This window comes from Oncorhynchus masou, unplaced genomic scaffold (genome assembly GCF_036934945.1).
Source record: "Oncorhynchus masou masou isolate Uvic2021 unplaced genomic scaffold, UVic_Omas_1.1 unplaced_scaffold_1403, whole genome shotgun sequence".
NCBI lineage: Eukaryota > Metazoa > Chordata > Actinopteri > Salmoniformes > Salmonidae > Oncorhynchus > Oncorhynchus masou.
This window is the reverse complement of record NW_027003963.1, coordinates 114,564-138,727: the sequence shown is the minus strand read 5'-3', so window position 1 is coordinate 138,727 and position 24,164 is coordinate 114,564. Positions and strand designations below refer to the sequence as shown.

The window sequence follows — 24,164 nt, the reverse complement described above, 5'->3', positions numbered from 1 at the left end:
GTCCATCTGGAGAGAGCAGAGTCACCATCTCAGAGTTGTGTATTACTGTACTTGTAGGGTCCATCTGGAGAGAGCAGAGCCACCATCTCAGAGTTGTGTATTACTGTACTTGTAGGGTCCATCTGGAGAGAGCAGAGTCACCATCCCAGAGTTGTGTATCAGAGAAGACTCACCAATCAATAGATCCTCCTGTCTCTTTCAAGGAGGAAACCTCTACTCAACAAGAAGAGTGAGATCATACACTGTGCTCTTCCACATTCTTATCCAGTAGTTGTGAGGATGACTAATAAAACAATCTGAATATTATGTTGTGATATGGCTACTACTCATGTAATACTGCAAATGTCATTATTTTGTAAACATCTTTTTCTTTTATGTCATTATGTTGTTTCTTCATCTTCCACTGAACAGCATCCGACCAGGAGAGGTGGTCTGTGATGTATGTGAGGTCAAAGCTGTGAAGTCCTGTCAGACCTGCACTCAGTCCTACTGTGAGACCCACATTAGGAAGCACTACACAGTACCTAAACTACAGAGACACACCCTGGTGGATGTGACTGGAGACCTGTTCAGAGACCCCTGTATAGAGGAGACCCCCTGTATAGAGGAGACCCCCTGTATAGAGGAGACCCCCTGTATAGAGGAGACCCCCTGTATAGAGGAGACCCCCTGTATAGAGGAGACCCCCTGTATAGAGGAGACCCCCTGTATAGAGGAGACCCCCTGTATAGAGGAGACCCCCTGTATAGAGGAGACCCCCTGTATAGAGGAGACTCCCTGTATAGAGGAGACCCCCTGTATAGAGGAGACCCCCTGTATAGAGGAGACCCCCTGTATAGAGGAGACGCCCTGTATAGAGGAGACGCCCTGTATAGAGGAGACGCCCTGTATAGAGGAGACCCCCTGTATAGAGGAGACCCCCTGTATAGAGGAGACCCCCTGTATAGAGGAAACACCCTGTATAGAGGAGACTCCCTGTATAAAGAAGACCTGCAGCAGAGACTCTGCCAGGAACACCACAGAGCTCTGGAGGTGTTCTGCAGGACAGACCAGGAGCTGATCTGCAGTCTGTGTGTAGTAACAGAACACAAAGGACATGATACAGTCTATGATGAGATAAAACAAGCAGGAAGACAGGTACGTTTCGTTCTCTTGAAATATGCTGATATCGTGTTGTCACATTGTCAGATTTTCTATAGTTTTGCTTGCAAAGTCAATGTTTTTGAATGAAAACTTGTCATGTAAACTATGTGCAAGTACATTAGTTCCATTTTCTTACTGATTCTTGTTCTATTATGATACCAGGTACCAGATGAAGAACCCAACCAGAGACCGTCTTTAATTGAAGGTATGTTCAAACCTTTACTGTATCAACATACGTTTTCATTATTAATAAACCAACGTTATTGACATTTGTCAAAGTTGTTAAAGGGGCAATCTGCAGTTCAAACAATAACAAAGGGTCACCCCATCGCTGTTTATGTCAAAGACTGAGGGATGGGCCTGGAGACAGAGCTTTGTGTGCAAGGATTGATAATTCATGATATCAACATTGTAGTTTTAACTCTGTTTTGAGGCTAAAGTGTTTGTTTGCAATTTATATTGTTTACAAAAAATGGCGTAACAGACAGGTTCTGGATAAGGCAGTGTCAATAGAGACCTGAACGGGGTACTGGACCATGGACACACCGCACAGATACAAAAATATAACTACTTGTATTACTATAATAGATGAAAATGCATACAAGAAGGCTCGGGCAAGACTGCTCTCAGAATGCAATACACAAAATGGCGGCGTTCGCTTTGCAGGAGACCAAAACCACTCAATAGTTAGTACATGAAGGCACAACAAATCACTCAAGTAAAGCACAGCAAACTTAGGTTCAAACGCGGTGTTTAGACAGGCAGCCCAATTTAGATATTTCTTACACATTGGTCTTTTGACCAATCACATCAGATCGTTTCACAGCTCTTTTTCAGAGCTGATCTTATTGGTCAAAAGAGCAATTAGTGAAAAAACATCAACATTGGTCTGCCTGTCTAAATAATGCCAAAGTGATTTACATTGCAAACGTGAACTGAAAGACTACTGTTCAGCTAAATGCCAAGCTCTTTAAAGCAAAAAAGACAACCCGATTTACAGGGTCCAATGCAGCCATTTCTATCTCAATTTCAAATAATTTCTGGGTAACAATTAGGTGCCTTACTGTGATTGTTTTCAATTCAGTTATTTTTTTTTTAAATTGCTTCTCAGCAAAGAGCAATTTCTCAAGCAAGAATTTTGCGAGGACTTTCTGATAGTGGTTAGAGTGGGGAGGGGAAAACTGAAAACTAGCTGCTTTGGCACTCTTATTGGTCTATTGACAAATGTTCAGCTAAAAATGCCAATGCCTGTATCATTTTTAAAGCAAAAACGTCCGTAGCTTTGTTTCGTCGACACCTGAATGGTTGAACAGAAGATCAAAAAGGTTATGCTGCCAGCAGGTGCCATCTATAATAATTTGACTGCTCTAAATGATTTTGACCAGCAGGTACACTGTTGATCAAAGCTTTGAGTAAATAACCTATTTGACACAATAGTCTGGAAAGCCTTAATGCTTTATGAAGCTTTGTTTCCCCATCACTACTATTAACTAATTTGCCATACATTTGAACTATTTAACTAATTTAAAGTAAAAATATGTCATTCTGCCCCTGAGCAACCCATTGTTCCCTGGGCGCCAAAGATGTGGACGTCGATTAAGGCAGCCCTCCGCACCTCTCTGATTCAATACGGAAGACACATTTCAGTTGAATGCATTCAATTGTACAACTGACTAGGTATCCCCCTTTCCCCTTCCCACTTTCCTCTAATTTGCCACTGCGAGCTGCTGGCTAGAGCGCACGTGCTAATATCATAGTGGGCACATTCGCTATATAGCACAATTTGTTTTGTGACAAAACCATTACTAGAGTAGAAAATGTGATGGGAACCCATTTAACTTGTATATTTTATTCATTAAATGGGAATATAACAGCAAAAGTAATTGTAATGTTTTCATGCTGATTTTAGGATATTCGGATGAAAATCTGTTGCCAATTGGATGGAAACGTAGCTAGTTAGAAAGTGAGCATAGAAAATAGATGTGACAATTGACTGCTACGGTGTGTTTCCACTGAACTGAATTGTGTCGATAAAAACAGTTGGATGTAATGATGTCACACAAAATAAAACATTACAAAAAAAACTAGAGTCAAATGTATTTCCATGATCCATTTAGGGTAATTTCACAATTATAAATTGGTGACAGCCTGTATGCCATACCACCTATCTGTTTCACATCTCAGGGAGCCTGCAAAAGCCTGCATGGACAGAATGCATGAATTGACTAATATTTGCCATATTCTAATAATTCTCAAGTGACAACGTATGGCCATGGTGAAACTTGCACTCCTGTAGCCTAGATCTGAAACTTGCACTCCTGTAGCCTTGATCTGAAACTTGCACTCCTGTAGCCTAGATCTGAAACTTGCATTCCTGTAGCCTAGATCTGAAACTTGCACTCCTGTAGCCGTGATCTGAAACTTGCATTCCTGTAGCCTAGATCTGAAACTTGCACTCCTGTAGCCTAGATCTGAAACTTGCACTCCTGTAGCCTTGATCTGTGCACTCCTGTAGCCTAGATCTGAAACGTGCACTCCTGTAGCCTAGATCTGAAACTTGCACTCCTGTAACTTGCATCCAGCCAACCAGAAAAGCAAGGTGAAGCAATTCAAGCATTCTTGAAAGTCAATACAACCCTTGTCCTGCAAAGAAACATTATTTGTATAGTTGAAGAACAGATTTAGAAAGCAGTAGGCATGTAGAATTAAAATTGGAGTGGAGCTTTATTGTTACATGATGACATCACATACCCCATACCTTCAAAATTATTCGTCAATCATAATTTTTTCAAAAAACTCTTTCCGTAATAATGTTTTGCCACAAAGAAAGAAAAAAAATCCACCCCTTTCAAACGGATACAAAATTTTGTCAATCTTTAGAACATTTATTCTATAGAGCTGTCGCTTTAAGAGCCATGACAAATGTAAATGTAATGTAAATGTTTCCATGACACGTCACAATGTTGTTGTTGTTTGTGACATTGCTATTGTTTAATAAACCTGGGTCAATGGAAACCTGCCTACTCTTCTTCTGCTTCTTCTTCTTCTGTTTCTTCTTCTTCTTCTTTTTCTTCTTCTATGGTATAATGGTGGTCCTTGTTAAACAAACGTTTAAGGTGCATGCTGCCACCTACTGTGCTGGAGTGTAACATCAATCATGGTTTGCATATTCTGTACTACTAAGAAAATAAAAAACAAACACCTACTAACTTCTGATTTTATATCTCTGGGCCTCTAGCGTCTCTAGGCCCCTGGCATCCACCAAATGCTGCACTGCATTTCCCCGCAATTACTTTTTTAGGCACAACCTTCTCAAACCCAAGCAGCACTGATAAGCTTTCATTTCTTTGACCCTCTTTCCTACTGATCAACATTTTGGCCTCCCTTCACATTTTCTTGAACATGGATAGTGTGACCCCAAATGTTTCCCCTCAATTTAGCATAAGCTCCAGGGACATGGATGTTATGACTTCAACAGGGTCACTAGGAGGGATTAGTCAATGAAGTTGGAAGTCCCACCCAGTTGAGTACATTAAAATTGTGGAAGTCCTCAATTGTGCTGCCCATGCTAATACGGCCATTCTCTATGGTAATTTCCATTGGCCACTAGAGGCCTCTATCATTCTCTATGATCATTTCTGTTTGAGCTGACAAATGCAGTGTTTACCGTGAATACAGTCTCCTGCAAGCGTGATCGGTGTTCTTCTTCAAATACAGTGCTATGTTCCTTAAATGGCTCTATTACCATAATCTAGTGGCCACAAATGAAGGACACACAAGATTTGGTTCAGGACTCCAGCAATGCAGGTGGCTTTAAATTACCAATATTAGCTTTACACCTTTACAAACACCAAAGAAGAATAAAAGTGACTACTTTAAAATGAAGATGGCCTCAATGGCGCTGGTCATGCTGTCACACACGCCATAATGGCACAGATACAAAGATGAAAACCTCTTTCAATATCTATGCTGTTAACTTACCCTTAAGTATTAATAATGATGTATAAACTATTAAAAAGGTTTTACGAATGTTTTACATGGGTGCATTGTTTCAGCCAAACTATTAGGTGTCCTTGGACCGTAGGCGGCAGGTAACCTAGTGGTTAGAGCATTGGGCCAGTAACCAAAAGGTTGCTGACAAGGTAAACATCTGTCGATCTGCCCCTGAACAAGGCCGTTAACCCAATGTTCCTAGGCCGTCATTGAAAATAAGAATTTGTTCTTAACTGACTTGCCAAGTTAAATAAAGGTCAAATCAAAGGTGAATTCAGATAAACTGTAAATCCCTTGAGCTACTCCAAAGGGAATTATTATGAGATGAGATATGGTAGATATATGGTATGTTTTGGTTGGTTAAATTTGGAGGAATCAGTAGCACTTTACATTACAGCATGACTTTTTCTATTAAATGTTTTCTATAAATATGACCTATAAATAATTACCATATTAGTGATATAATTAAACATTTTGGGAGGGAAAATGTAAGTATTTAAAAAAAAAACTATTATCTCTTGCACATTATTACATTAAGATGTAATGTGGGAACATACATGTAACTTCCAAAATAAAGGAAACACTATTGAGATTCTTAAACATACATTCTACACCGGAGTGGAGCTGCTCAGAACACCCAGAACCCTCCTGTTGTCCCCCAAGTTTTTAGAATATGAACTTTTAAAGTCACTGGACAGTTACTTTAAAGCTCCTCATACCAGTTCCTTTCATTGCCCTTACACTTCACGTCTGATCAATGACTTAAATGTACATTTTAAATGTCAAAACTCTGAAAAATATTCAAGTTGACACAGTATGGAAATATACCAAACATGTACAGTGGGGCAAAAAAGTATTTAGTCAGCCACCAATTGTGCAAGTTCTCCCACTTAAAAATATGAGAGAGGCCTGTAATTTTCATCATAGGTACACTTCAACTATGACAGAAAAAAGGATTAAAAAAATTCTCCAGATAATCACATTGTAGTATTTATAATGAATTTATTTGCAAATTATGGTGGAAAATAATTATTTGGTCACTTACAAACAAGCAAGATTTCTGGCTCTCACAGACCTGTAACTTCTTCTTTAAGAGGCTCCTCTGTCCTCCACTCGTTGCCTGTATTAATGGCACTTGTTTGAACTTGTTATCAGTATAAAAGACACCTGTCCACAACCTCAAACAGTCACACTCCAAACTCCACTAGGGCCAAGACCAAAGAGCTGTCAAAGGACACCAGAAACAAAATTGTAGACCTGCACCAGGCTGGGAAGACTGAATCTGCAATAGGTAAGCAGCTTGGTTTGAAGAAATCAACTGTGGGAGCAATTAGGAAATGGAAGACATACAAGACCACTGATAATCTCCCTCGATCTTGGGCGCCATGCAAGATCTCACCCCGTGGGGTCAAAATGATCACAAGAACGGTGAGCAAAAATCCCAGAACCACATGGGGGGACCTAGTGAATGACCTGCAGAGAGCTGGGACCAAAGTAACAAAGCCTACCATCAGTAATACACTACACCGCCAGGGACTCAAATCCTGCAGTGCCAGACGTGTCCCCCTGCTTAAGCCAGTACATGTCCAGGCCCGTCTGAAGTTTGCTAGAGAGCATTTGGATGATCCAGAAGAAGATTGGAAGAATGTCATATGGTCAGATGAAACCAAAATATAACTTTTTGGTAAAAACTCAACTCATCGCATTTGGAGGACAAAGAATGCTGAGTTGCATCCAAAGAATACCATACCTACTGTGAAGCATGGGGGTGGAAACATCATGCTTTGGGGCTGTTTTTCTGCTAAGGGACCAGGACGACTGATCTGTATAAAGGAAAGAATGAATGGGGCCATGTATCGTGAGATTTTGAGTGAAAACCTCCTTCCATCAGCAAGGGTATTGAAGATGAAACGTGGCTGGGTCTTTCAGCATGACAATGATCCCAAACACACCGCCCGGGCAACGAAGGAGTGGCTTCGTAAGAAGCATTTCAAGGTCCTGGAGTGGCCTTTCCAGTCTCAGATCTCAACCCCATAGAAAATCTTTGGAGGGAGTTGAAAGTCCGTGCTGCCCAGCAACATCCCCAAAACATCACTGCTCTAGAGGAGATCTGCATGGAGGAATGTGCCAAAATACCAGCAACAGTGTGTGAAAACCTTGTGAAGACTTACAGAAAACGTTTGACCTCTGTCATTGCCAACAAACGGTATATAACAAAGTATTGAGAAACTTTTGTTGTTGACCAAATACTTATTTTCCACCAACATTTGCAAATAAATTCATAAAAAATCCTACAATGTGATTTTCTGGATTTTTCTCTCATTTTGTCTGTCATAGTTGAAGTGTACCTATGATGAAAATTACAGGCCTCTCTCATTTTTTTAAGTGGGAGAACTTGCACAATTGGTGGCTGAATAAATACTTTTTTGCCCCACTGTACTACCCACCACTGTGACCTGTACACTCTTGTTGGCTGGCCCTCGCTTCATAGTCGTCGCCAAACCCACTGGCTCCAGGTCATCTACAAGTCTCTGCTTGGTAAAGCCCCGCCTTATCTCAGCTCACTGGTCACCATAGCAGCACCCACCCGTAGCACGCGCTCCAGCAGGTATATCTCACTGGTTACCCCCAAAACCAATTCTACCTTTGCCCGCCTTTCCTTCCAGTTCTCTGCTGCCAATGACTGGAATGAACTGCAAAAATCACTGAAGCTGGAGACTCATATCTACCTCACTAGCTTTAAACACCAGCTGTCAGAGCAGCTCACAGATCACTGCACCTGTACATAGCCCATCTGTAAACTGCCCATCCAACTACCTCACCCCCATACTGTATTTTTTTATTTATCTTGCTCCTTTGCACCCCAGTATCGCTACTTGCACATTCATCTTCTGCACCATTCCAGTGTTGAATTGCTATATTGTAATTACCTCACCACCATATACTATTTATTGCCTTACCTCCCTTATCTAACCTCATTTGCACTCACTGTCAATAGACTTCTCTTTTTTTCTACTGTATTATTGACTGTATGCTTGCTTATTCCATGTGTGACTATGTGCTGTTGTATGTGTCGAACTGCTGTGCTTTATCTTGGCCATGTTGCAGACGTAAATGAGAACTTGTTCTCAACTAGCCTACCTGGTTAAATAAAGGTGAAATAAAAAATAAAATAAATATAAACATTGTGCTGTGACCCCTCTGCCAGAAGAAGATCCAGTTACCCCGACTACACAAGTGCCTCCCTCCCCTGGGAAGTTGGCCGAGGAAAGGTTGCAGCGTTTTCAGTGTAAGGATTTATTACTATGTTTGGCGACTTACTCTTCAGTGCATTTTACATTACTCTTCCATATGTATTTTGTAGCTGCCTAAAAATGTGTTATTAAAAGGGTCTTTAAGGGTTTTTCACCTATTGCGGATTACAGCTTTAAAGTCCTTTCCAGTGTTTCCAGTTTTCTATGAAATACGACCTGTAATTAATTACAATATGAGGGACATAATTAAACAGTTTTGGAGGGAAAACTAAGTATTAAATAAAACAATTATCTGTTGTTTTCCCCCCACATTATTACATTAAGATGTAATGTGGGAACATACAGATAACTGCCAAAATAATGGAAACACTATTGAGATTCTAAAACATACATTCTACACCGGAGTGGAGCTGCTCAGAACACCCAGAACCCTCCTGTTGTCCCCCAAGTTTTTAGAATATGAACTTTTAAAGTCAGATTTTCATTGGACAGTTACTTTAAAGCTCCTCATACCAGTTCCTTTCATTGCCCTTACACTTCACGTCTGATCAATGACTTAAATGTACATTTTAAATGTCAAAACTCTGAAAAATATTCAAGTTGGCACAGTAATGGAAATATACCAAACATGTATCTTCATTATATAATTGTAGTCTCCATGAGTATGTGTTTAACTGGGTGTGTGGGTGATATAACAGAGCTGGATTATACATTTCATACTAATACAAATATTTTTACTGTATCTGATCTTACTGCATCTCCCTTCTGCATCTGAGATTCTGACCTTATTAAAGTACTATATCTCTCCCTTAATTCCAGGCCCATCTGAGGTGTTAGGTGAACGCGTTGTCAAGAAGGATGAGGCATATAGGGTAATAGACACATTTACATGATTTCTGTCCTCAGTGGTCATGCTGATCATGTTCCTGTAATATGATATGTTTCATTTCAAGCTCAAAGCTAAATGTCTCTGTTTAAGGTTGAATAAGGTTGATTTTCAGCATGTTGTGTACAGATGTAGCATCTTAATTTGTCCTATAATGTCACAGCAAAATAATCATGCAGCAACAGGATTTTACATTTAGGCCGTAATGTTGCTTGATCGTTGATTAGGCTATTAGCTGGCCAAAAGTAGGCTACATGAAAAGAGCAATTCTATTAAAAATATTGGTGTGGGTTTTCAGTGAATTTATTTCAATCAGGAAGCTCCCTTGCAGGAAAATTCTCAGCAACAAAAGATTGATCAAATTAAGACCCTACATCTGTATGTACATTTTCAACCAAAATGATGTAAAGTGAATTACAATAAAATATATACTGTAACTGTGCGGCTCTAATGTAATCACTGTTTTTGTGGATGTATTATTTACCGAAAGCCCCATCCAGAGATTTTAGCCCCATCCTTTTCCAAACCAGAGAAGGGCTTGAGAGAAAAGACTCATCAGGGAAAACATGGAGAACAAAAGGTGGGTAATGACTAGGATTGTGCTGAGTTGGCTACTCTGAAGAAATGTACTTCCATAATATCCAAGATAGCAGCCACCCACTTTTGTTGTTCTATTACATTGTGTGATCTTGCTCTAATTGAAGTGTAGTGGGTGAGATCTTTATCTTTTTTAGAGGTTCACTGAGAAAAAATGGAATCGTTTCTTGTGGACAGTTTGGCAATGTTATGGCTGCCGCTTTAACAGGGGTATACTGGACCTTAAAATATGATTTATTACCTGTGTTAAAATGGAAAGATACGTGACAAATTCATGTTAAAAGTATAGTCACTTTCCTTTTTCCAAACATATTGCCTTTGCTGATGTAACATTGACAATATCAGTAAGATAGGCATCACAACTACAGCCTTCGTATGAATTCAGCCCCAACAAGGCCCGCCAGACTAGGTATTAATGTGCCATTATTCTAAATGGAAGCTATTGTGCTTCATCGCCAAAAGACCAGAATTCTAGATTCAATGTCGTAATATACTAAACATGTTAAGCTTTGAATTCAACTTTTTATAGGAATTGGAAGAGAAAGAGCCAGTGACAAATGCCAGAGAATCTAAACCAAGGAAGGAGAGGTCCTCAGGAGAAACAACCCAAGGTACCATGACACTTCACTTTCAATGACATCGGATTTGGTAAAACTTTGTTATAAAAAATGAATAAGCATATGAATAAGCATTTACAAACTATTAAAAAGGTTTACGTATGTTTTGCATGTGGTGGACAACATATAAGAGCTGCTGATAAGTAATTGATAATAATCAGATTTTCCCCCACATTATTACAATAAGACATAATGCGGGAAGCAACAGGTAACTGCCAAAATAATGGAATCACTTGAGTAAATGAGGTACACAAAATATATTGAAAGCATGTGCTTCCACACAGGTGTGGTTCTTAAGTTAATTAGGCAATTAACATCCCTTCATGCTTAAGGTCATGTATAAAAATGCTAGGCAGACCATTATTTTGGCCACCAAGGTTCTACCCCCACTGGATGAAAAAGCCCCATCCACAGGAAACAAGTGATCACTGAATAAATGAAACATGAAACCCCCTCACAGCACTAGCACTCCTGATGGCATGGCAGTGCTTTGAGCCATACTACAGGGCTTCATGTTGAATCAACTGCAGTCAATGCAAGCAATGCAGGAGCAGGTTAGCCAGCTACAGGAGGAGGTACAGAAAAGCAAGTCAGATAAAGCCTCCCCCATTTCTCCTTCACCCAAATCCAGGTAGCTGATGTTCTGAAAGAGCTGCAAAATCTGGACCGCTACAAATCAGCCGGGCTAGACAATCTGGACCCTCTCTTCTTAAAATTATCTGCCGAAATTGTTGCAACCCCTATTACTAGCATGTTCAACCTCACTTTCGTATCGTCTGAGATTTCCAAAGATTGGAAAGCTGCTGCAGTCATGCCCCTCTTCAAAGGGGAGACACTCTAGACCCTAACTGCTGCAGACTTATATCTATCCTACCCTGCCTTTCTAAGGTCTTCGGAAGCCAAGTTAACAAACAGAATACCGACCATTTCGAATCCCACCGTACCTTCTCCGCTATGCAATCTGGTTTCAGAGCTGGTTATGGGTGCACCTCAGCCACACTCAAGGCCCAAACGATATCATAACCACCATTGATAAGAGACATTACTGTGCAGCCGTATTCATAGACCTGGCCAAGGCATTCGACTCTGTCAGTCACCACATTCTTCAAATCAAATCAAATCAAATTTTATTTGTCACATACACATGGTTAGCAGATGTTAATGCGAGTGTAGCGAAATGCTTGTGCTTCCAGTTCCGACAATGCAGTAATAACCAACAAGTAATCTAACTAACAATTCCAAAACTAATTTCTTATACATAGTGTAAGGGGATAAAGAATATGTACATAAATATATGAATGAGTGATGGTGCAGAGCAGCATAGGCCAGATACAGTAGATGGTATCGAGTACAGTATATACATATGAGATGAGTATGTAAACAAGGTGGCATAGTTAAAGTGGCTAGTGATACATGTATTACATAAGGATGCAGTAGATGATAGAGTACAGTATATACGTATACATATGAGATGAATAATGTAGGGTATGTAAACATTATTTTAGGTAGCATTGTTTAAAGTGGCTAGTGATATATTTTACATCCTTCCCATCAATTCCCATTATTGAAGTGGCTGGAGTTGAGTCAGTGTGTTGGCAGCAGCCACTCAATGTTAGTGGTTGCTGTTTAACAGTCTGATGGCCTTGAGATAGAAGCTGTTTTTCAGTCTCTCGGTCCCAGCTTTGATGCACCTGTACTGACCTCGCCTTCTGGATGATAGCGGGGTGAACAGGCAGTGGCTCGAGTGGGTGTTGTCCTTGATGACCTTTATGGCCTTCCTGTAACATCGGGTGGTGTAGGTGTCCTGGAGGGCAGGTAGTTTGCCCCGGTGATACGTTGTGCAGACCTCACTACACTCTGGAGAGCCTTACGGTTGTGGGCGGAGCAGTTGCCGTACCAGGCGATGATACAGCCCGCCAGGATGCTCTCGATTGTGCATCTGTAGAAGTTTGTGAGTGCTTTTGGTGACAAGGCGAATTTCTTCAGCCTCCTGAGGTTGAAGAGGCGCTGCTGCGCCTTCTTCAAGATGCTGACTGTGTGAGTGGAACAATTCCGTTTGTCTGTGATGTGTATGCCGAGGAACTTAAAACGTACTACCCTCTCCACTGCTGTTCCATTGATGTGGATTGGGGGGTGTTCCCTCTGCTGTTTCATGAAGTCCACAATCATCTCCTTAGTTTTGTTGACGTTGAATGTGAGGTTTTTGTCCTGACACCACACTCCGAGGGCCCTCACCTCCTCCCTGTAGTCTGTCTCGTCGTTGTTGGTAATCAAGCCTACCACTGTTGTGTCTTGATGATTGAGTTGGAGGCGTGCGTTGCCACGCAGTCGTGGGTGAACAGGGAGTGCAGGAGAGGGCTCAGAACGCACCCTTGTGGGGCCCCAGTGTTGAGGATCAGCGGGGTGGAGATGTTGTTGCCTACCCTCACCACCTGGGGGCGGCCCGTCAGGAAGTCCAGTACCCAGTTGCACAGGGCGGGGTCGAGACCCAGGGTCTCGAGCTTGATGACGAGCTTGGAGGGTACTAAGGTGTTAAATGCCAAGCTGTAGTCGATGAACAGCATTCTCACATAGGTATTCCTCTTGTCCAGATGGGTTAGGGCAGTGTGCAGTGTGGTTGAGATTGCGTCGTCTGTGGACCTATTTGGGCGGTAAGCAAATTGGAGTGGGTCTAGGGTGTCAGGTAGGGTGGAGGTGATATGGTCCTTGACTAGTCTTTCAAAGCACTTCATGATGACGGAAGTGAGTACTACGGGGCGGTAGTCGTTTTGCTCAGTTACCTTAGCTTTCTTGGGAACAGGAACAATGGTGGCCCTCTTGACGCATGTGGGAACAGCAGACTGGTATAGGGATTGATTGAATATGTCCGTAAACACACCAGCCAGCTGGTCTGCGCATGCTCTGAGGGTGCGGCTGGGGATGCCGTCTGGGCCTGCAGCCTTGCGAGGGTTAACACGTTTAAATGTTTTACTCACCTCGGCTGCAGTGAAGGAGAGACCGCATGTTTCCGTTGTAGGCCGTGTCAGTGGCACTGTATTGTCCTCAAAGCGGGCAAAAAAGTTATTTACTCTGCCTGGGAGCAAGACATCCTGGTCCGTGACTGTGCTGGATTTCGTCTTATAGTCCGTGATTGACTGTAGACCCTGCCACATACCTCTTGCTTCTGAGCCGTTGAATTGAGATTCTACTTTGTCTCTATACTGACGCTTAGCTTGTTTGATAGCCTTACGGAGGGAATAGCTGCACTGTTTGTAATCGGTCATATTACCAGTCACCTTGCCCTGATTAAAAGCAGTGGTTCGCGCTTTCAGTTTCACGCGAATGCTGCCATCAATCCACGGTTTCTGGTTCGGGAATGTTTTAATCGTTGCTATGGGAACGACATCTTCAACGCACGTTCTAATGAACTCGCACACCGAATCAGCGTATTCGTCAATGTTGTTGCCTGACGCAATACGAAACATGTCCCAGTCCACGTGATGGAAGCAGTCTTGGAGTGTGGAATCAGCTTGGTCGGACCAGCGTTGGACAGACCTCAGCGTTTGGGCTTCTTGTTTCAGTTTCTGCCTGTAGGCAGGGATCAGCAAAATGGAGTCAAGGTCAGCTTTCCCGAAAGGACGGCGGGGCAGGGCCTTATATGCGTTGCAGAAGTTAGAATAACAGTGATCCAAGGTTTTGCCAGCCCTGATGGCGCAATCGATATGTTGATACATTTTAGGGAGTCTTGTTTTCAGATTAGCCTTGTTAAAATCCCCAGCTACAATGAATGCAGCCTCAGGATGTATGGATTCCAGTTTGCAAAGAGTCAAATAAAGTTCGTTCAGAGCCATCGATGTGTCTGCTTGTGGGGGAATATATACGGCTGTGATTATAATCGAAGAGAATTCTCTTGGTAGATAATGCGGTCTACATTTGACTGTGAGGAATTCTAAATCAGGTGAACAGAAGGATTTGAGTTCCTGTATGTTTCTGTGATCACACCACGTCTCGTTAGCCATAAGGCATACGCCCCCACCACTCTTCTTACCAGAAAGGTGTTTGTTTCTGTCGGCGCGATGCGTGGAGAAACCCGCTGGCTTAACCGCCACCGAAAGTATCTCTCCAGTGAGCCATGTTTCCGTGAAGCAAAGAACGTTACAGTCTCTGATGTCCCTCTGGAATGCTACCCTTGCTCGGATTTCATCAACCTTGTTGTCAAGAGACTGGACATTGGCGAGAAGAATGCTAGGAAGTGGGGCACGATGTGCCCGTCTACGTAGTCTGACCAGAAGACCGCTTCGTTTCCCTCTTTTACAAAGTCGTTTTTTGGGTCGCTGGCTGGGATCCATTCCGTTGTCCTGGTTGAAAGGCAGAACACAGGATCCGCTTCATGAAAGTCATATTCTTGGTCGTACTGATGGTGAGTTGACGCTGATCTTATATTCAGTAGTTCTTCTCGACTGTATGTAATGAAACCTAAGATGACCTGGGGTACTAATGTAAGAAATAACACGTAAAAAAACAAAAAACTGCATAGTTTCCTAGGAACGCGAAGCGAGGCGGCCATCTCTGTCTTCGCCGGAAGTACTATTCTTATTGGCAGACTCAACAGCCTGGTTTCTGAAATGATTGCCTCGCCTGGTTCACCAACTACTTCTCTGATAGAGTTCAATGTGTCAAATTGGAAGGCCTTTTGTCTGGACCTCTGGCAGTCTCTTAAGGGGTGCTACAGGGTTAAATTCTCGGCCTAACTTTCTTCTCTGTATACATCAATGATGTCGCTCTTGCTGCTTGTGATTCTCTTATCCAACTCTATGCAGACGACACCATTCTGTATACTTCTGGCCCTTCTTTGGACACTGTGTTAACTAACCTCCAGACGAGCTTCAATACCATACAACTCTCCTCCCGTGGCCTCCAATCGTTCTTAAATGCAAGTAAAACTAAATTAATTATCTTCATCCGATCACTGCCCGCACCTGCCCGTCCAGCATCACTACTCTGAACGGTTCTGACTTAGAATATTTGGACAATTATAAATACCTAGGTGTCTGGCTAGACTGTAAACTCTCCTTCCAGACTCACATTAAGCATCCCCAATCCAAAATTAAATCTAGAATCGTCTTCCTGTTTCGCAACAAAGCATCCTTATCTCATGCTGCCAAACATACCCTTGTAAAGCTGACCATCCTACAGGTCCTCGACTTCGGCGATGTCATTTATAAAGTAGCCTCCAACACTCTACTCAATAAATTGGATGCAGTCCATCACAGTGCCATTGTTTTGTCACCAAAGCCCCATATACTACCCACCACTGTGACCTGTACGCTCTCGTTGGCTGGCCCTCTCCTCATAGTCGTCGCCAAACCCACTGGCTCCAGGTCATCTACAAGTCTCTGCTAGGTAAAGCCCCGCCTTATCTCAGCTCACTGGTCACCATAGCAGCACCCACCCGTAGCACGCACTCCAGCAGGTATATATCACTGGTCACCCCCAAAGCCAATTCCTCCTTTGCCCGCCTTTCCTTCCAGTTCTCTGCTGCCAATGACTGGAATGAACTGCAAAAATCACTGAAGCTGGAGACTCAAATCTCCCTCACTATCTTTAAGCACCAGCTGTCAGAGCAGCTCACAGATCACTGCACCTGTACATAGCCCATCTGTAAACTGCCCATCCAACTACCTAACCCCCATACTGTATTTATTTATTTATTTTGCTCCTTTGCACCCCAGTATCTCTACTTGCACATTCATCTTTTGCACATCTACCATTCCAGTGTTTAATTGCTATATTGTAATTACCTCACCACCATAGCCCTAGATCCCTTATCTAACCTCATTTGCACTAACTTTTTCTACTGTATTATTGACTGTATGCTTGTTTATTCCATGTGTGACACTGTGCTGTTGTATGTGTCGAACTGCTGTGCTTTATCTTGGCCATGTTGCAGACGTAAATGTGAACTTCTTCTCAACTAGCCTACCTGGTTAAATAAAGGTGAAATAAAAAATAAAATAAATATAAACATTGTGTTGTGACCCCTCTGCCAGAAGAAGATCCAGTTACCCCGACTACACAAGTGCCTCGCTCCCCTGGGAAGTTGGCCGAGGAAAGGTTGCAGCGTTTTCAGTGTAAGGATTTATTACTATGTTTGGCTACTTACTCTTCAGTGCATTTTACATTACTCTTCCATATCTATTTTGTAGCTGCCTAAAAATGTGTTATTAAAAGGGTCTTTAAGGGTTTTTCACCTATTGCGGATTACAGCTTCAAAGTACTTTCCAGTGTTTCCAGTTTTCTATGAAATACGACCTGTAATTAATTACAATATGAGGGACATAATTAAACATTTTTGGAGGGAAAACTAAGTATTAAATAAAACAATTATCTGCTGTTTTCCTCCCCACATTATTACATTAAGATGTAATGTGGGAACATACATGTAACTTCCAAAATAATGGAAACACTATTGAGATTCTAAAACATACATTCTACACCGGAGTGGAGCTGCTCAGAACACCCAGAACCCTCCTGTTGTCCCCCAAGTTTTTAGAATATGAACTTTTAAAGTCAGATTTTCACTGGACAGTTACTTTAAAGCTCCTCATACCAGCTCCTTTCATTGCCCTTACACTTCACGTCTGATCAATGACTTAAATGTACATTTTAAATGTCAAAACTCTGAAAAATATTCAAGTTGACACAGTAATGGAAATATACCAAACATGTATCTTCATTATATAATTGTAGTCTCCATGAGTATGTGTTTAACTGGGTGTGTGGGTGATATAACAGAGCTGGATTATACATTTCATACTAATACAAATATTTTTACTGTATCTGATCTTACTGCATCTCCCTTCTGCATCTGAGATTCTGACCTTATTAAAGTACTATATCTCTCCCTTAATTCCAGGCCCATCTGAGGTGTTAGGTGAACGAGTTGTCAAGAAGGATGTGTCATATAGGGTAATAGACACATTTACATGATTTCTGTCCTCAGTGGTCATGCTGATCATGTTCCTGTAATATGATATTTCAAGCTCAAAGCTAAATGTCTCTGTTTAAGGTTGAATAAGGTTGATTTTCAGCATGTTGTGTACAGATGTAGCATCTTAATTTGTCCTATAATGTCACAGCAAAATAATCATGCAGCAACAGGATTTTACATTTAGGCCGTAATGTTGCTTGATCGTTGATTAGGCTATTAGCTGGCCAAAAGTAGGCTACATGAAAAGAGCAATTCTATTAAAAATATTGGTGTGGGTTTTCAGTGAATTTATTTCAATCAGGAAGCTCCCTTGCAGGAAAATTCTCAGCAACAAAAGATTGATCAAATTAAGACCCTACATCTGTATGTACATTTTCAACCAAAATGATGTAAAGTGAATTACAATAAAATATATACTGTAACTGTGCGGCTCTAATGTAATCACTGTTTTTGTGGATGTATTATTTACCGAAAGCCCCATCCAGAGATTTTAGCCCCATCCTTTTCCAAACCAGAGAAGGGCTTGAGAGAAAAGACTCATCAGGGAAAACATGGAGAACAAAAGGTGGGTAATGACTAGGATTGTGCTGAGTTGGCTACTCTGAAGAAATGTACTTCCATAATATCCAAGATAGCAGCCACCCACTTTTGTTGTTCTATTACATTGTGTGATCTTGCTCTAATTGAAGTGTAGTGGGTGAGATCTTTATCTTTTTTAGAGGTTCACTGAGAAAAAATGGAATCGTTTCTTGTGGACAGTTTGGCAATGTTATGGCTGCCGCTTTAACAGGGGTATACTGGACCTTAAAATATGATTTATTACCTGTGTTAAAATGGAAAGATACGTGACAAATTCATGTTAAAAGTATAGTCACTTTCCTTTTTCCAAACATATTGCCTTTGCTGATGTAACATTGACAATATCAGTAAGATAGGCATCACAACTACAGCCTTCGTATGAATTCAGCCCCAACAAGGCCCGCCAGACTAGGTATTAATGTGCCATTATTCTAAATGGAAGCTATTGTGCTTCATCGCCAAAAGACCAGAATTCTAGATTCAATGTCGTAATATACTAAACATGTTAAGCTTTGAATTCAACTTTTTATAGGAATTGGAAGAGAAAGAGCCAGTGACAAATGCCAGAGAATCTAAACCAAGGAAGGAGAGGTCCTCAGGAGAAACAACCCAAGGTACCATGACACTTCACTTTCAATGACATCGGATTTGGTAAAACTTTGTTATAAAAAATGAATAAGCATATGAATAAGCATTTACAAACTATTAAAAAGGTTTACGTATGTTTTGCATGTGGTGGACAACATATAAGAGCTGCTGATAAGTAATTGATAATAATCAGATTTTCCCCCCACATTATTACAATAAGACATAATGCGGGAAGCAACAGGTAACTGCCAAAATAATGGAATCACTTGAGTAAATGAGGTACACAAAATATATTGAAAGCATGTGCTTCCACACAGGTGTGGTTCTTAAGTTAATTAGGCAATTAACATCCCTTCATGCTTAAGGTCATGTATAAAAATGCTAGGCAGGCCATTATTTTGGCCACCAAGGTTCTACCCCCACTGGATGAAAAAGCCCCATCCACAGGAAACAAGTGATCACTGAATAAATGAAACATGAAACCCCCTCACAGCACTAGCACTCCTGATGGCATGGCAGTGCTTTGAGCCATACTACAGGGCTTCATGTTGAATCAACTGCAGTCAATGCAAGCAATGCAGGAGCAGGTTAGCCAGCTACAGGAGGAGGTACAGAAAAGCAAGTCAGATAAAGCCTCCCCATTTCTCCTTCACCCAAATCCAGGTAGCTGATGTTCTGAAAGAGCTGCAAAATCTGGACCGCTACAAATCAGCCGGGCTAGACAATCTGGACCCTCTCTTCTTAAAATTATCTGCCGAAATTGTTGCAACCCCTATTACTAGCATGTTCAACCTCACTTTCGTATCGTCTGAGATTTCCAAAGATTGGAAAGCTGCTGCAGTCATGCCCCTCTTCAAAGGGGAGACACTCTAGACCCTAACTGCTGCAGACTTATATCTATCCTACCCTGCCTTTCTAAGGTCTTCGGAAGCCAAGTTAACAAACAGAATACCGACCATTTCGAATCCCACCGTACCTTCTCCGCTATGCAATCTGGTTTCAGAGCTGGTTATGGGTGCACCTCAGCCACACTCAAGGCCCAAACGATATCATAACCACCATTGATAAGAGACATTACTGTGCAGCCGTATTCATAGACCTGGCCAAGGCATTCGACTCTGTCAGTCACCACATTCTTCAAATCAAATCAAATCAAATTTTATTTGTCACATACACATGGTTAGCAGATGTTAATGCGAGTGTAGCGAAATGCTTGTGCTTCCAGTTCCGACAATGCAGTAATAACCAACAAGTAATCTAACTAACAATTCCAAAACTAATTTCTTATACATAGTGTAAGGGGATAAAGAATATGTACATAAATATATGAATGAGTGATGGTGCAGAGCAGCATAGGCCAGATACAGTAGATGGTATCGAGTACAGTATATACATATGAGATGAGTATGTAAACAAGGTGGCATAGTTAAAGTGGCTAGTGATACATGTATTACATAAGGATGCAGTAGATGATAGAGTACAGTATATACGTATACATATGAGATGAATAATGTAGGGTATGTAAACATTATTTTAGGTAGCATTGTTTAAAGTGGCTAGTGATATATTTTACATCCTTCCCATCAATTCCCATTATTGAAGTGGCTGGAGTTGAGTCAGTGTGTTGGCAGCAGCCACTCAATGTTAGTGGTTGCTGTTTAACAGTCTGATGGCCTTGAGATAGAAGCTGTTTTTCAGTCTCTCGGTCCCAGCTTTGATGCACCTGTACTGACCTCGCCTTCTGGATGATAGCGGGGTGAACAGGCAGTGGCTCGAGTGGGTGTTGTCCTTGATGACCTTTATGGCCTTCCTGTAACATCGGGTGGTGTAGGTGTCCTGGAGGGCAGGTAGTTTGCCCCCGGTGATACGTTGTGCAGACCTCACTACACTCTGGAGAGCCTTACGGTTGTGGGCGGAGCAGTTGCCGTACCAGGCGATGATACAGCCCGCCAGGATGCTCTCGATTGTGCATCTGTAGAAGTTTGTGAGTGCTTTTGGTGACAAGGCGAATTTCTTCAGCCTCCTGAGGTTGAAGAGGCGCTGCTGCGCCTTCTTCAAGATGCTGACTGTGTGAGTGGAACAATTCCGTTTGTCTGTGATGTGTATGCCGAGGAACTTAAAACGTACTACCCTCTCCACTGCTGTTCCATTGATGTGGATTGGGGGGTGTTCCCTCTGCTGTTTCATGAAGTCCACAATCATCTCCTTAGTTTTGTTGACGTTGAATGTGAGGTTTTTGTCCTGACACCACACTCCGAGGGCCCTCACCTCCTCCCTGTAGTCTGTCTCGTCGTTGTTGGTAATCAAGCCTACCACTGTTGTGTCTTGATGATTGAGTTGGAGGCGTGCGTTGCCACGCAGTCGTGGGTGAACAGGGAGTGCAGGAGAGGGCTCAGAACGCACCCTTGTGGGGCCCCAGTGTTGAGGATCAGCGGGGTGGAGATGTTGTTGCCTACCCTCACCACCTGGGGGCGGCCCGTCAGGAAGTCCAGTACCCAGTTGCACAGGGCGGGGTCGAGACCCAGGGTCTCGAGCTTGATGACGAGCTTGGAGGGTACTAAGGTGTTAAATGCCAAGCTGTAGTCGATGAACAGCATTCTCACATAGGTATTCCTCTTGTCCAGATGGGTTAGGGCAGTGTGCAGTGTGGTTGAGATTGCGTCGTCTGTGGACCTATTTGGGCGGTAAGCAAATTGGAGTGGGTCTAGGGTGTCAGGTAGGGTGGAGGTGATATGGTCCTTGACTAGTCTCTCAAAGCACTTCATGATGACGGAAGTGAGTACTACGGGGCGGTAGTCGTTTTGCTCAGTTACCTTAGCTTTCTTGGGAACAGGAACAATGGTGGCCCTCTTGACGCATGTGGGAACAGCAGACTGGTATAGGGATTGATTGAATATGTCCGTAAACACACCAGCCAGCTGGTCTGCGCATGCTCTGAGGGTGCGGCTGGGGATGCCGTCTGGGCCTGCAGCCTTGCGAGGGTTAACACGTTTAAATGTTTTACTCACCTCGGCTGCAGTGAAGGAGAGACCGCATGTTTCCGTTGTAGGCCGTGTCAGTGGCACTGTATTGTCCTCAAAGCGGGCAAAAAAGTTATTTACTCTGCCTGGGAGCAAGACATCCTGGTCCGTGACTGTGCTGGATTTCGTCTTATAGTCCGTGATTGACTGTAGACCCTGCCACATACCTCTTGCTTCTGAGCCGTTGAATTGAGATTCTACTTTGTCTCTATACTGACGCTTAGCTTGTTTGATAGCCTTACGGAGGGAATAGCTGCACTGTTTGTAATCGGTCATATTACCAGTCACCTTGCCCTGATTAAAAGCAGTGGTTCGCGCTTTCAGTTTCACGCGAATGCTGCCATCAATCCACGGTTTCTGGTTCGGGAATGTTTTAATCGTTGCTATGGGAACGACATCTTCAACGCACGTTCTAATGAACTCGCACACCGAATCAGCGTATTCGTCAATGTTGTTGCCTGACGCAATACGAAACATGTCCCAGTCCACGTGATGGAAGCAGTCTTGGAGTGTGGAATCAGCTTGGTCGGACCAGCGTTGGACAGACCTCAGCGTTTGGGCTTCTTGTTTCAGTTTCTGCCTGTAGGCAGGGATCAGCAAAATGGAGTCAAGGTCAGCTTTCCCGAAAGGACGGCGGGGCAGGGCCTTATATGCGTTGCAGAAGTTAGAATAACAGTGATCCAAGGTTTTGCCAGCCCTGATGGCGCAATCGATATGTTGATACATTTTAGGGAGTCTTGTTTTCAGATTAGCCTTGTTAAAATCCCCAGCTACAATGAATGCAGCCTCAGGATGTATGGATTCCAGTTTGCAAAGAGTCAAATAAAGTTCGTTCAGAGCCATCGATGTGTCTGCTTGTGGGGGAATATATACGGCTGTGATTATAATCGAAGAGAATTCTCTTGGTAGATAATGCGGTCTACATTTGATTGTGAGGAATTCTAAATCAGGTGAACAGAAGGATTTGAGTTCCTGTATGTTTCTGTGATCACACCACGTCTCGTTAGCCATAAGGCATACGCCCCCACCACTCTTCTTACCAGAAAGGTGTTTGTTTCTGTCGGCGCGATGCGTGGAGAAACCCGCTGGCTTAACCGCCACCGAAAGTATCTCTCCAGTGAGCCATGTTTCCGTGAAGCAAAGAACGTTACAGTCTCTGATGTCCCTCTGGAATGCTACCCTTGCTCGGATTTCATCAACCTTGTTGTCAAGAGACTGGACATTGGCGAGAAGAATGCTAGGAAGTGGGGCACGATGTGCCCGTCTACGTAGTCTGACCAGAAGACCGCTTCGTTTCCCTCTTTTACAAAGTCGTTTTTTTGGGTCGCTGGCTGGGATCCATTCCGTTGTCCTGGTTGAAAGGCAGAACACAGGATCCGCTTCATGAAAGTCATATTCTTGGTCGTACTGATGGTGAGTTGACGCTGATCTTATATTCAGTAGTTCTTCTCGACTGTATGTAATGAAACCTAAGATGACCTGGGGTACTAATGTAAGAAATAACACGTAAAAAAACAAAAAACTGCATAGTTTCCTAGGAACGGGAAGCGAGGCGGCCATCTCTGTCTTCGCCGGAAGTACTATTCTTATTGGCAGACTCAACAGCCTGGTTTCTGAAATGATTGCCTCGCCTGGTTCACCAACTACTTCTCTGATAGAGTTCAATGTGTCAAATTGGAAGGCCTTTTGTCTGGACCTCTGGCAGTCTCTTAAGGGGTGCTACAGGGTTAAATTCTCGGCCTAACTTTCTTCTCTGTATACATCAATGATGTCGCTCTTGCTGCTTGTGATTCTCTTATCCAACTCTATGCAGACGACACCATTCTGTATACTTCTGGCCCTTCTTTGGACACTGTGTTAACTAACCTCCAGACGAGCTTCAATACCATACAACTCTCCTCCCGTGGCCTCCAATCGTTCTTAAATGCAAGTAAAACTAAATTAATTATCTTCATCCGATCACTGCCCGCACCTGCCCGTCCAGCATCACTACTCTGAACGGTTCTGACTTAGAATATTTGGACAATTATAAATACCTAGGTGTCTGGCTAGACTGTAAACTCTCCTTCCAGACTCACATTAAGCATCCCCAATCCAAAATTAAATCTAGAATCGTCTTCCTGTTTCGCAACAAAGCATCCTTATCTCATGCTGCCAAACATACCCTTGTAAAGCTGACCATCCTACAGGTCCTCGACTTCGGCGATGTCATTTATAAAGTAGCCTCCAACACTCTACTCAATAAATTGGATGCAGTCCATCACAGTGCCATTGTTTTGTCACCAAAGCCCCATATACTACCCACCACTGTGACCTGTACGCTCTCGTTGGCTGGCCCTCTCCTCATAGTCGTCGCCAAACCCACTGGCTCCAGGTCATCTACAAGTCTCTGCTAGGTAAAGCCCCGCCTTATCTCAGCTCACTGGTCACCATAGCAGCACCCACCCGTAGCACGCACTCCAGCAGGTATATATCACTGGTCACCCCCAAAGCCAATTCCTCCTTTGCCCGCCTTTC

General features: G+C 42.7%; 1 protein-coding gene across 1 annotated transcript in view; it reads left to right on the top strand.

The window, feature by feature from the left end:
* Positions 1 to 382: 382 nt before the first annotated feature.
* The window catches only part of LOC135530635 (interferon-induced very large GTPase 1-like), a 40,936-nt gene continuing 17,154 nt past the window's right edge, over positions 383 to 24,164 (top strand). The window contains 11 exon segments of the mRNA XM_064958920.1: positions 383 to 439; positions 538 to 1,137; positions 1,306 to 1,348; positions 8,345 to 8,425; positions 9,210 to 9,262; positions 9,767 to 9,856; positions 10,403 to 10,484; positions 16,520 to 16,600; positions 17,386 to 17,438; positions 17,936 to 18,025; positions 18,572 to 18,653. Of these exon segments, the coding sequence (XP_064814992.1) occupies positions 383 to 439; positions 538 to 1,137; positions 1,306 to 1,348; positions 8,345 to 8,425; positions 9,210 to 9,262; positions 9,767 to 9,856; positions 10,403 to 10,484; positions 16,520 to 16,600; positions 17,386 to 17,438; positions 17,936 to 18,025; positions 18,572 to 18,653 (1,312 nt within the window).